Raw genomic sequence first — 13,876 nt, forward strand, 5'->3', positions numbered from 1 at the left:
GTCGGTTCTTATTCGTGATCCGTACCCATTTGTCAAATTACATTGGAATAGCAGTCACAGTTGCGTTAGAAAAACTGTGGGATGCTAGACGATTGTTGATGACTTGGGTGGTCGGGCTGTTGTTTTCCCTGCTAGAAACAAACCCAGCCTTGCTACTAGGTTTTATAGGGGTTTTCAGCCTGTCGACATTTGGAGGGCAGGGGACAGAAGAATTTTCCTAGCTTGAGCTTTCATCCCTAACAGACACCTCTGAAGTCGATGCAAAGTCCATGCGAACCAACGGACTCAGAGCCTTTTTGGTGTAACTTCACATAGATTTGTGTATCGACAGATCGAGTACCATTTGATGCACCTCGATTACGCTAACGCAACAAGTAAAGGAAGAACCAATGTATTCAAGTACAGATGGAAAATTACTCATGAAAAAACGATACTCTCGACGACTAATTTACCTTAAATAAATTCAATTAAAGCCGAAACAGTAGTCTTCATGCGTGATAAGCCATCAAAGCAACAAAATTAACTCAGTGAGGAAAAATACCACTGTTCTTTTTAAATAGTGCGTTTACTTATATATGCAGTTATCAATTGTTTTGTGATCTTTTAAGCGAAACCTTTTGAAACATTGTGTTCTAAAAATTTCATATTGCACCGAACGTATAATTTTGGAAAAGGCAGTTGATAATGGTATATATAAGGGATTCCGGTTCTATCATCCGGCCTACAGGAGACCCTGTGTGGATGTTTTTATTGTACTCCGTGGACTGAAAGTCAAAGTTCAGACAATCTTTTTTTACAGTTTATATTTTGTCATCGTGAACACGGGAAGTGAAGAATCTCGTCGCATGTTTTTGACATGCGAAAATTGAAGGCACTCTTCTGTTGGAGCTGGCTTCAAGTCAGACGTTACAGCCCCTAAAATTAATCTTACGTGATGTCAAGAGAATAAGCATTTACTTTGCACTACTATTAGAAGTTGTTGTTAACAGAATGTCAGGAAGTCACTCAAGCTCTGATGACAGCAGCGATTCCAGGAAAAGACCCCGGGAGAAAGATATGGACCCAGATACCAGTCCGAAACGTCCAAACTGTGGTAAGTTTTTCAAACTTGTTTTCTGTATGGCAATTCATGTTTATGATCGGTAAAAACTATGTTTCATATTAAAGAGGATAACGTCCAGCTGAAAATCTTGGTTCCATCAATTGCTGCTGGAGCAGTCATTGGGAAGTCTGGCGAGGCCATCGGCCGGATTCAAAAGGATACTAATACAAAGGTCAAGATATCAAAACAAGATGAATTTTATCCTGGTAAGAAACATAAAGTCTTCAGTTACGATCTTTAAGCTGAGTTTCCTTGCTTCTGTGTCATAAGTGATATGTATTATGATTTCACCTGATTACCTACAACTTGGATTCTGCTTCAAAACCCTGCATACAAAAATGTTTTAGATTATATCATGTGTTTTTTGATCGGTTTTAATTCCCTGGTCAAGCAATTCCTGTTGACAAGTGGTTTCGCTGCATGCGGAGCTTTAATAGACCCCATTTTAAGAATTTACTCGACAAACCTATATAAAAGGATTCCTTCAATCTCGGACTACAACCTTCGTCACTGTAGTACATTTAGTGGCATAGATGGAGTCTTTGGGTTTGTCCAGCTTAGGAACTTGTGATGTTATCATATATGTCATAGCAAGTAGAAAGTTGGATTAATTCATATAGCAAACTTGTTGTATTATAGATGTCAAATATTACTATGTGACTTGTATAGGCAGTATAGAAGTATAACTTGAAAAGATTCCGTCTATTTCAAAGCTGATAATTTAGTGCGCAAATTCATTTACTACTGATTCTACGACTATTTCGACTCCTTTACTATTTGTCTTGTTGATTGATGACTGACTCCTTTAGCGTTTCCAAGCTGTTGAAATACACAAAGAAAATTTTATACTCCTCAAGTCCATGTACTTCAAGCATCAATATCATGTTATCAGGAACCAATTCTAGTAGTGGACTTTTATCTTTTTATTTTTACTATTAACTTTACCCATGTAATTTCTTTAGATTTCTTTCGCTTTCCATGCTTAACATCATCTCTCTGACGTTATTAACATTTAAGATGCCAGTCGTCTAAATGTCCTGATAGTCATAATATAAAGTGAAACTCAACAACACGTCCAAGGATTATGCGTGGTAGTTTTCAATACGTGTTAAGCTTAGTTCTTATGTGTGACATTGATCTTATTTCACCTTGCCCCATCACATATTGGTTAAGTACAAAATATCATTGTCTTAAGTTGCCTCTATTGGCCGAGGCTAAAACGTTTCCTATACTTCATACTGTGGTGTATCTGGAGAGATAGGGGTTTTAGTTAAGTCTTTCATTAAGTACCTAAGATTAAGACATTTTGCGAAAATCAGTAAGTTAGCTGGTCATCACAGAGATTACTTTTATGCGACGAATTTTGCTTTTTGCAAACATTAGAAGTTAGACTCAGTTTCTGTTTTCAACATTTCTAAATGGTTATTTTTACACTAATTAATGTATGTACATTTATTAGTAATATAGATCATGTATTTCCCGTTTTCTGACCTATATTTCTGTAAGATAGACGGTGATAATATCCTATATCCATTGATATATGGTGTGAATCAGCAATTTTAATTAATTTTTTGTACTCATTATCTGAGCTGGAGAGAGAAACACCATCAAAGTCGTCCACATGAGCTATAAATCTTCATAATCTTCAAATACAGTTTTAAGAACTAGTCACATGCTACGGAGCTTCATGATTATGGTAAGGTTGTAGTATCACAATTGATTGATCACTGGGTGGTGATCAATGTCATGCTTGTCTAGTCCTTATTAGTGCAGATCGAATGCTATCGATCATGTTGCAATGTGGCCACCAGTCTAGGTGACTCGACACTGCGGGCACTATGTATTGAGATTTAGATGGTGGTTGGGGGTAGTCAACAGGAAACCCTGGACTCGGGTTTCGTGCTACTTGCCACTCGTCAGCAAGGTGTACCTGTAATCTTGAGGGAACTGGTGCTCCCTGGCGGATTCGATCTCGTGCAACATGATCGATAGCATTCGATCTGCGCTAATAAGGACTAGACAAGCATGGCATTGATCACCACCCAGTGATCAATCAATTGTGATTACATCTCAGTCCTACAGGAGGTTAGTCACGGCTCGGATAGCTCAGTGGTAACGTCTCTGACTGTGAAGCTGGGTGACACGAGATCGAATCCGCCAGGGAGCACCAGTTCCCTCAAGATTACAGGTACACCTTGCTGACGAGTGTCAAGTAGCACGAAACCCGGGTCCAGGGTTTCCTGTTGACTACCTCCAACCACCATCTAAATCTCAAGGTTGTAGTATCAACTTGTTCCTTTGAGTTGCTTATTTTCACTAGTGATACCTCATAACTGCCTAACTTAAAAGTTATTATATATTATTAAGCCGATTGTGTAGAAATTATTGTTAACTGTTGGGGCCTACTCACTGTCTTCTCGTGGCGGGGGTGTTGTTTACGAAATTGAGAGGACAAAGTGCGAATGTCCGGCGCTTTAACCGGGTTGGTGGACACGGAAAGTCCACCTAGGGGAGTTAGAAAACCCTGATTCCAAACAAATGGTGACATGAGCTCCAGTATCCTGAGGGAACAAATGGCGTATGAACCAATCGTTGGTCACCGGCTCCCATGGGACTGCATCTCCTGACGTTGCTCCACTGCCTTGTGGATCAGATCTTTAGGTCGAAGGCTCCGGGTGTGGCTCCCTAAGAAAACCACCTGCTTCGGTTTTGGTACCCGGGCAGTATCACAGCTCTCACACAAATCTAATGAGATTTTTTTGGCGCATATGTATTCGAAGCGTCCTTGTACCAATATCTATGTGTTCAAATAATAAAATAATAATAATGGGGCTGGGACTTGTTGGTTAAGACTCTGGATTTTAATATTGTAAATGATGGGTTTAAAATTCCATTTACCCATACATAACCAGTCAAAAAGTATCACTATCCGTCATATAATAGACTTAATCACATTAATTTTTGTTTTGTTACTGAGTTCTATTGCTACATTACTATAATTATTAAAATATCATAAGATGGATAAATTAACTTCAGGATATGAGGCTTAACAGTATCCTCATAAAAATCTTTAAAGTCAAGAAATTATTTAACCTATGATCTGCCAATTTATGAGGAAACTATCAAATCTGTGATAACAACGCAACTATTTGCATTGTTCCGTTCTTTTATACATCTACAGATAGTACCTACAAATAGCCGTTACGTACCTGGACGCGAAATGCTAGCTGACATATAAGTAGGTTTAGAAAAAGTTGGAAGTAGTCAAATCAAGACTTCACTCGGTCAGTAACAACGTAGAACTTCGTACGTACGTACTTCAGTTCGAGTTGCCATACCACATTAGCACAAAGATGCAGTTGTCGATTCAAATCCCGTTGTGGTAGAGGTAGTAAGAGTATAAGCAGTAATCGGGAAGATTAGGGTTTGGAGATGTTATTTGAAGAGTATAATCCAGTGAAATAAATTTGGGGAGATGAAAAAAAGGGACATAAAGAATTCAGGAGATTAGAATTTGGGAGAACACAAAGAGTGTATGAATGAAAGAAACCATTGTTTGGTTTCAGGCTAATTGGTTAATGTAGACTTCTGAATTGAGATTCTTGAGATTATCACTGTATTGCTGAAGACATCAAATGTCATGTTTCTGCATCGTACTCTGTGGTGAAGTTGTCCTCATTCTATATTTTACTTTATCTATTGAGTTCGGTGTTGTTCCTTACTTTTCATTTCTTTGTGGGGAATATTTATTAAGCGTAACTTTCCATTGGATTCAATGTTCTTCCCTTTCCACGCTTCTCATCTTGTTACTTTCTGCTCTCGCTGTACTTTTTTTAAAATGTGGGAACTTGAACTGGCATAGATTTGTCCCAACTTTCTTGTTTTCTTTGACTTTTTACAGAATAAATAGAAAAATCAAATAATTGTTTTGTCATTCTGATTTGCTTACTGCAAACAGGACCTGTAAATCTTACAACCGACCACTTTTCTTACTTTTAAATGACTTGTGATATATTCTAATCCCCATTTATTTTAAAATAATTGCTTTAGAAGAGTAAGGAAATATGCTTTCTAGTTTAATCATTTGGTGGATTTGAATAGTTATAACTCACCTCATCAATATCGACTATCGATAACTATTGGATCTGTAATCAGTTAATCGCTGATCACGTGGTATTCACGTCCTACAGAATAAAAGAGGCTATATAACAATGAAAACTCTAATATAACGATATCCGTTGTTTTTAGCTTCACGAGTGTGCACGTGTGTTTTAGTTCACGCTACATAGCAAAGTTTGTCGTCGAATGTTATATTATTTCAAGTGCTTTTGGTATCAATTGGAAAGTTTGATAATATATTTATCAATATTGACCCAGTATCTTTTTTAAACCGTGCCTTTAGTGAATTTCCAGTAGCGTCGTATCCACTATTTTTGTTCTGCACTTACGTATAGATACACATATACATACAAACATACATACATACATATGCATACATAGACGAGCAAACGCATGCACGTCTTTCTAACAGAATTTCGGGAACCGGTAAAGATACCCTAACGAAAAGATTTTCAAAAATGTCGTTTGTCAAAAATTGCCCGACCGTATTTATAGCGGTTGTCTATCAACAAATTTTTCCGTAAAACAGAAAATCCCATTTAGACGTTCAGAAATAAAGCTAGTTCCTGATCATGGCGCTTTACTTATATATGTGGATAATTCTATGGGAAGACGATGGTTATCAGAATAATGTGGTAAATTTGCGCGATGCATGTTGAACAGTCTGATCATACATAGACTTGTTAAGATTTTTTTATTTATTTATTTGGACACATGAATATTGGTACAAGAGAGCGCCAATATATATGCGCCACACAAAACAATGAAAATTCGAGAGGAATACAAAGAAAGAAAAAAAAGCTAAGGAGCGCAACAAAAAAAGAGAGAACAATAACGAAGAGATTGGTGTAAGGTAATGTGCTAGTAATCAGGGAACGCAAAGGTACAATCGGAAGAAATCTTTCAGGTAAGGGAGACAGAACCACTTTTTATGAAGAAAGTAAAAGAAGGTTACAGCAGGATCGCCACTGGCTTCTATTCTGAGCCATATCTGATAACGTCTCTAGCCACTGTGTAGCACCATCTCTCAGACCCCAACCAGGGAGTCGTGAAGGACCAACACAAGCCAGTCCTTTGCAGCTTTCTTCCATGCCACGACACCATGTCATGCACTGACCACCTCTCCGCTTCTTCCAACCAGTCCCAGAGTCGGCAAATAATGCACGACGTGGAATTCTCTGAGACGACATTCGTAGAACATGTCCAAGCCACCGAAGTCGGTGTTTCAAGATGGTAACACCAATTGAATTATCATCTGTGCCCGAACACACGATGCCGAGCCTCTGCATTACTGACATGGTGTTGCCACTGAATGTCAGAAATCCTTCGGAGACAGCGATGATCGAACACAGAGAGTCGTCTAACGTCCTCAACTCGGAGGCCAGGTTTCACAAGCATAGAGCAAAACTGCTCTCACCGACGCGTTGTAGATCCGACCTTTTACAGCCAGACTAACATCGCGAAGGCGCCAAAGGTGGCCCAGATTGGCATAAGCCGCTCTGGCTTTCACTATTCGTGCATTGATCTCATCACTCACACCCCCACCAGCAATTATGCAGCTACCCAGATACACGAACTTCTCGACTACGTCTATCTGCTCACCATCCAGGGTGAGTACAGGATGGGAAGCCTGCCAGTCTTGTAGGAGTACTTTGCACTTCGAAGGTGCAAAGCACATACCATACCTACGGACACTGATTGCCAACTGATTAAGTGCGGATTGCATGCCTTGGGCATTATCACACAGTAAGACAGTATCGTCCGCATACTCAAGGTCGAGAAGTCTTTCTCCAGGCAACAGATCCACACCACCATTACTTACATTCATCAGAGCTGTTTCCAGAATGTCATCGATGGCAAAGTTGGAGAGGAATGGTGAGATTGGGCAACCCTGCCTAACCCCACTACTCGAATGGAACAATGGGGAGAGGTGGTTGTATGCCCTCACTCTGCCTGAGGTGTTTGTATATAGGGCTTTTAGGATGTTAATAAACTTCTCAGACACATTCTTCTTCAATAGACAATCCCAGAGAACAGTCCTGTCCAACGAATCGAAGGCAGCCCTGATGTCAAGAAACACTACGATTGTTGGCCTTTGATAAGTATGACGGTGTTCTAACATTTGGCGAAGGGTGAAGATATGATCAATACATCCTCGACCAAAACGAAACCCAGCCTGCTCCTCGCGAGTCAATCTTTCTCGGGTTTTGAACAACCTACGAAGTATGATGGAAGCCAATAGCTTGGACGCAATCGGAAGTAGACTTATCCCCCGATAGTTGTTGCAGGAACGACGTGAACCCTTTTTAAAGATAGGGACAACTATCGACTCATTCCATGACGTTGGTACACTCTCTAGTTCCCAAACCTTTGTAAACAACGTCGTCAATTCCTTAGTCAAAAAGTCACCACCATCTTTAAAAAGAGCCGGAGGTAAGTCATCTGGGCCAGGTGATTTGTAACGCTTCAAGAGTTGGAGTTCCTTGCAGACTTCCGTCTCGTTTGGTGGATCAGTCGTCACCGGCCATAGAGGGCAGGACAGTCTGACCGATGTTGCCGGAGCAGCAGGCCAGTTGAACTGCCCTTCGAAAAATTCTGCCCACCGTCCAAGACGTCGATGGATGTTAGTGATTGGCATCCCATCATCCTCGCAGATTGTTTCACTCACACCAGACTTCTTGCTGCCAGTGGCTCGGATGAGCTGGAAGAGCTTCCGGTAGTTACCAGATGCAGCTGCTGCTTCCAGCTCATTAGCACGCTTCAACCACCAGGCTTCTCGGTCCTTACGCAAGCTTTGCCCAATTTCCTTACGTAACATCCTTCGTTTATGGTCAAACTCATGGTCACCCGGAGTAGACCGACGGGCTTCAATGAGTTGTAAGGAACCAGAAGAAACTTAGTGCTTAAAAGCGGGACGTTTCACAAACCCACAACTGACTGTTCCCGCCATTTTCATGGCGTCATGCAATTGCAACCAATGCTCATCTATACTTTTCGGTGGAGTGGTAGCTAGCCTAGAGGCTAGCTCGGTTCCATACTTATTTGCAACAGAAGTTGCAACCAGTTTGCTAATATCAATCCTTTGCTGGCGGTCACTTCGTTGTCCACTGAAAAGTAAGGCAAGATTGGCGCAGACCAAGGCATGGTCAGAGTCCAGATAGGTACTCCAAAAGGAGCGGCTGTCTTGTACACAACCACGCCAGCGGTAGCTGATCGCGATGTGATCAATCTGAGTCCAGGCTTGGGATGCAGAGGGAGGATGCCAGGTGGCACATCGGCGATGACTGTGCCGAAAGTTAGTGCTAGCCAGAAACAGGTTGTGGTCTGTGCACAGTTGCAGTAGACGGTCCCCGTTATCTGACCTGCGACCAACGAGTCCCCATCGGCCACCTAAACGACTCTCTTCTGTGCCTAGACGCCCGACCTGAGCATTCAAGTCTCCGGCTAGTACTACAATATCTGTCGAACGCATTTTCTGGAGAAGAACAGATAACTGGTGGTAAAACTCATCCTTGATTGCATCCGGGCTGCAATCTGTCGGGGCACAGGCGGAGATGACGAAAAGACATCGTTTCTCACGCCGATTTCTTCTCACTTTGATGGAACTTTCTAATCTAACAGCACATAACCGACTGTTAATGGGGATCCAATCGACTAGTGCTGCCTCAGCTCTAGCGCTTAGTGCGACACCAACGCCTGCAAGACCAGACGAAGATGCCACAGGGTCCCCGGATAAGCGCACGTAAAACAAGCTTTTCGAAGCGACAGATGGAGAGCGAATTTGTAGTACTTCGCCAGAGTCTTGAATACGGGTCTCGGATAGACAGCAAACATCAATATTAAGACTTTCCAAAGACATAGCCAGCCCTATCTGTTGACCAACCTGCATAAGTGTGCGAGCGTTGAAGGCAGCCAGTTTGAATGGCGCACGTGGTTTCAGAAAAACTGCTTCAGTACTCATATTCGATGGTAACATACAATTTTCAACCGGGCAGTGACTCGAGAACGTTTAGATATAGTCGGATTTCCACCAAAGACGAGCCGCTGTATAAGTATAAAAGAGGGTGAATAATGTGGAAAATAATAATAATAATAATAATAATAATAATAATAATAATAACGACAATAATAGTAATAATAATAGTATTAATAATGACAATAATTGTAATGATAATTATTTGAGTCGACTGATTGTTTTTCGGAGCGAGAAAAGTGGTTGCCATAGACATAAAGTTCATCGTTTGTGTGTGGGCTGCGATACTGCCCGGGTGCCCAAACCGAAGCAGGTGGTTATCTTAGGGGCCACTCCCCGAGCCTTTGACCTAAAGGTCTAACCCACAAGGCAGTGGAGCATCGTAAGGAGATGCAATCCCATGGTAGCCGGTGACCAAAGATTGGTTCATACGCCATTTGTTCCCTCAGGATACTGGAGCCCATGTGCACCATTGGTTTGTGGTCCGGTTAAAGCGCCGGACATTCGCTTTTCGTCCTCTCATTTTCGTAAACAACACCCCCGCCACGAGAAGGCAATGAGTAGGACTTCCCTGGCAGAGGCTGTATACGCGCGGCCGTGTGAGAGTATTTCGAGAGGGAGAGCGGACTCACCCCACTCTCGGCCGTACCAGGGCATTCGGGGGCAGACTTGTTAAGAAATTATATTTGAAAAATAAAAGGTCAACTAGCCAAACTAAAACGTAATGGTATATAAAGTACACAATGTGAAAGTCATCCTGGATAATTAACCAGTATTACCAGGGTAGGTCAAGGGTAGGAATAAATCGGTTTTGAGCAAATTAGCGGGGTTTCAGTCTTCGTATACTCAAAGCTTTAATAATTTTTAGTATACGCCCTTGAGCCATTTTATACAACGCTATAAAGGTTGACTTTCTTTTAAACCTGTAACCCGTCTCAACAAAATATTCTTCAATGAATGAAGATATTTGTCTATCGTGTTATCTTGTTTGACCATTGGAATCCATTTGCTTTGGCAGCCATTTAGGTATACGTCCAGCCATCTTTACTTGTAGCTCCTAATTTCTTATGATCATCGATGTCCAGTTTGTCAAAGTAGATGCTGATACCATTAGGGTTATATAAAAGACATGCGTTAAACTATTCAGAAAACGTAATAGAATCTAGTGGATGGTTGGAAACGCTTTATTTACGTCCACGTGACTCACTTCTTTTCGTTTAAATACATGATTTGTATAGATGTATTAGATTCTCGATATTCAACAGGAACTGATATCAACTAGAAAACTAGTGGAAATTAGAGTGCACTGCAAACAGCTGTTTATTCAGATTGAGGCATTAACAAGGTAATGTTCAAAAAAGTTTTATTGAGAAAGGTTATCAAAGCTATAAATTGTTCAGAGAGTACAGAATTTAACATGCTTTTTATTTACAATAAGTATGATAGTTGTTGTATATAGATATGAATAGGGCAATAAGATGGTGATGAAAACGACACACCAACCAAGAAAACTATCAGTATTTTTTTCGGATTCCCGATAACGACAACTTTAACTTAATGTTGCTATCAATTTTGAGGTTGGACTCAGAATACTAGATAAGTATGGTAAACCGTTTGACGAGGTGGTGAGTCTTCATCGACTGAGATAGTTGGGATATGTATTACGTTTGTCCATCCACCGACCACTTTAACTCATGATGTGATGACTAATGTAGGAGTTTATTAGAAAGCTAGAGGTGTCAAACCAAAACATGGCATCAATCCATGAACATATCAACTAATGTGGACTATGTCATGTAGGCAGCTCCAGACTACCTGGTCGGGGTCCGCGTACTTATCGTAACCAATGGTTAGAGACTTGGAATGACATCGCTCAGAATCGTCTGGATCGGAGCAAGTGAATTCACTTTTTGTCTTCCCTTAGGCCCTATGTTCCTGAATTCTCAAATTGTTTTTTTGGGGTCCTTTTTTCTATTACCACTAAGACTTTCTACCTCTAGTACTCTGCGGCTTGTCCTAACAATTTTATCTCGTCCTGATGGGATGTGGCAGCTTGGACCGATGTACAAATGTACCAGGTTCTATGTTACGTTTGACTGACTGACTATTATTGTTAGTAGCAGCTAACTATTCCGTTGTAAACTTTGGTTCTAGGTTTCTTAGTTTAGTTGGGCAGTTCTTTTAATGATGACTGTCGCACTGTCAACCTGGATAAATTCCATTAATTTTAACTTCTCACTAGAACTACAAAAATCCACTTTAAAGCAGCTATTCTCTAATGAAAACATGATTATTTCCTTAAATAGTTTATAAACCTCTATTCAATTCGTTGTTTTGATTGAGTTTCGGTATGCAGTACATATCCAAATTTGGATTTCAATTAACTTTTTTTTGTATATCATTCTATTTTTGCATATTTCGTTTGTTCTTTTTAATATTAAAAACTTGTTTATTTAATAATTTGATTTCAAGATCTCGTATTTCAAATAAACTATTAGAATCTGTATAGATTTTCAAAAATACATTCCGATTGAGTATGTCGTATGATTGTAACATTCTAGTAAAACTTTTGTAATTCGTGTGAATTTTTTTAATTATTTTTACATTGAAGTGATTTCTTAGTAGTTGAAATGCTTAATATTCAAATTTTATAAGTCACATGTTCAAAGCCTGGTCTTTCTACTTTGATATAGGCAGCTGGATTGTATCACGAGCATTTGTACAGACAGTGTAGCTTAAAGCTCAGTATGTAGATCTGTACTTGTTGCATCAGTTGCCTCCACTTCTTCTTACGAAATGCTAATCATTGTTCATTTTAACATTAGAAAGATTTTCATGTTAGATTTTCGTTACATTACAGTATTTCAAATTGTAAGCAACTGAAAAACATTTAAATATAAAGCTAATGTTTTGTGTTCTCAGCATTAATTCATACAAAAGTTGTGTTTTTTCGACAGGTAATAAATTAAGGTTTAAGGCTTTCGGAAATATGTGCATATCACTCTTTTCCGTTGTTTATTTATACAGAATCTGAAGGACAAAAAGACCATTTCATGTTTTATCAGTTTGGTGTTGAATAGTGAACGAATACTGAACTTCATACCTTAAGCAAAAAAGAACAATTATGTAATGGTATTTTTTGATTATGCGGTTTTCATATAATCGTCCACTTTAGATGTTTCGTTTTTTTAACATCACACTCTCGTGGACGTTTTTTATATTTTTTACTGGATTTTTTAGAATTTTTTCATGGTAATTTAGGAGCGATTTTACTTTTCTTAACCAGTAGCTCAGCTGACTTATGTATGACGTGGTTTACGTGTAATCTTTTCCTTTCAGCTGTTGCCGAATTTAGGGCGTGTGCTATATTTAGTCTGCTAATGATATTATTATTTTAGTTTGCTTGTGTATAATGGGATCCCGCTTGTGTTTCGCAATATACAGACCGTAGAGAATTTTTCTATCTATCTATATATTGTATATATGACCAGTTTCTTTGCAGCGTGTCACCCAAAGTCGCTTACTATTGGTTACAAGTATTCCTTGGGCCCCAACCACAAAGTTTTTATCTCCTCACATAGTTCAAACGAACAGTCAATCCCTCGATTGACTGATGCCTTGTCTTTTAAACCTACTTCTTTGTCAGAGAACTCTGTTTGATGGGGTCGGCGGTGGATAGGTCTTGGACATCAAATGTCTTAAACACAGTCAATGAACGCTTAGTGCCTCATTATGAAATGCCTCATCACTGAACCTGATCTTTTTATCTAGTACCCTTGTTTTGACCTTAGCGTCACTCATTTGAGTGTTCGACCATACACAAATAATGTTTTTAATTCATCTACTTTCAAGTAATTTCAATCTGCGTATGTATTTTACTTACGTAAGTCATGTTTTACACCCATACAATATTATGGCAAGAACTGTTACGCAATATCTCCCCCCTTTATTTGTCAAACGGCCATCCAGACTGTATCACTTGTGGTACAGATTAATAAATCATGCGCGCTTTCTCTATAGGTGCAGGAATCTCATCAGCCACTAATCCACCACGATAGCGAATGATGCTTTTAAAGATATGTGAGACGGTTAACTCATTCCATTGACTCACTCTGCATGGTCAAACTTATTACTGACGTAAACTGCTGCTTAAGCAGTTTTTACAGTTAGATCGAGATAAAGGCTTCCTAAACAAGTCTGGATTGTTACTGAAGGTGTCCACAATACTCAACACTTTTCCAGCCTCCTCAGCAAACTAATAAATGAACTTAGAATGCTTCATCTGGTTGGTGGCCCATGTTGACTATCTATGCAGTCATAGAACTGTCCCTTATTCTATACTTTTTTGTTTAATTGTGTCCTGAAATATGGTGATCCTTTAAAACACCAGAGGAACGGTTTAAACACTCAGGGACTTTTTATTGTTAGAAACTGGTTATATTGCTAATTCAATTGTGTAAATAATTGACTACTTGCATTCACTAGATCACAAGTTTAAATCCACTTCATTTACCTCAGTTAAGGTAGCCTATTACCATCGTTATTCATTAGGACGGCGGTTTATGTTCACCGATTTTTAGGCTACTGATTTTAAAACCAAAATTTAGTGGTTTCAGGGGTAGTGGACTTTGGAAAAAGCAATAGTCGAATTACGCGTTTGGACTATGAGTATACTCAAACAA

General features: G+C 39.6%; 1 protein-coding gene across 2 annotated transcripts in view; it reads left to right on the forward strand.

Moving 5' to 3' along the window:
• Positions 1–713: 713 nt before the first annotated feature.
• Positions 714–13,876, forward strand: part of NOVA1_2 (RNA-binding protein Nova-1) — a 46,627-nt gene continuing 33,464 nt past the window's right edge. Inside the window, exons 1-2 of one of the 2 annotated variants that reach the window (XM_051212402.1) lie at positions 714–1,093; positions 1,168–1,308. In XM_051212402.1, the coding sequence (XP_051072583.1) occupies positions 991–1,093; positions 1,168–1,308 (244 nt within the window). In that variant the 5' untranslated portion in view covers positions 714–990. Of the gene's footprint in view, positions 1,309–13,876 lie in introns of both variants that reach the window. The other variant, XM_051212401.1, reaches the window with a different exon arrangement.

This window comes from Schistosoma haematobium, chromosome ZW (genome assembly GCF_000699445.3).
Source record: "Schistosoma haematobium chromosome ZW, whole genome shotgun sequence".
In the NCBI taxonomy this organism is placed as follows: Eukaryota; Metazoa; Platyhelminthes; class Trematoda; order Strigeidida; family Schistosomatidae; genus Schistosoma; species Schistosoma haematobium.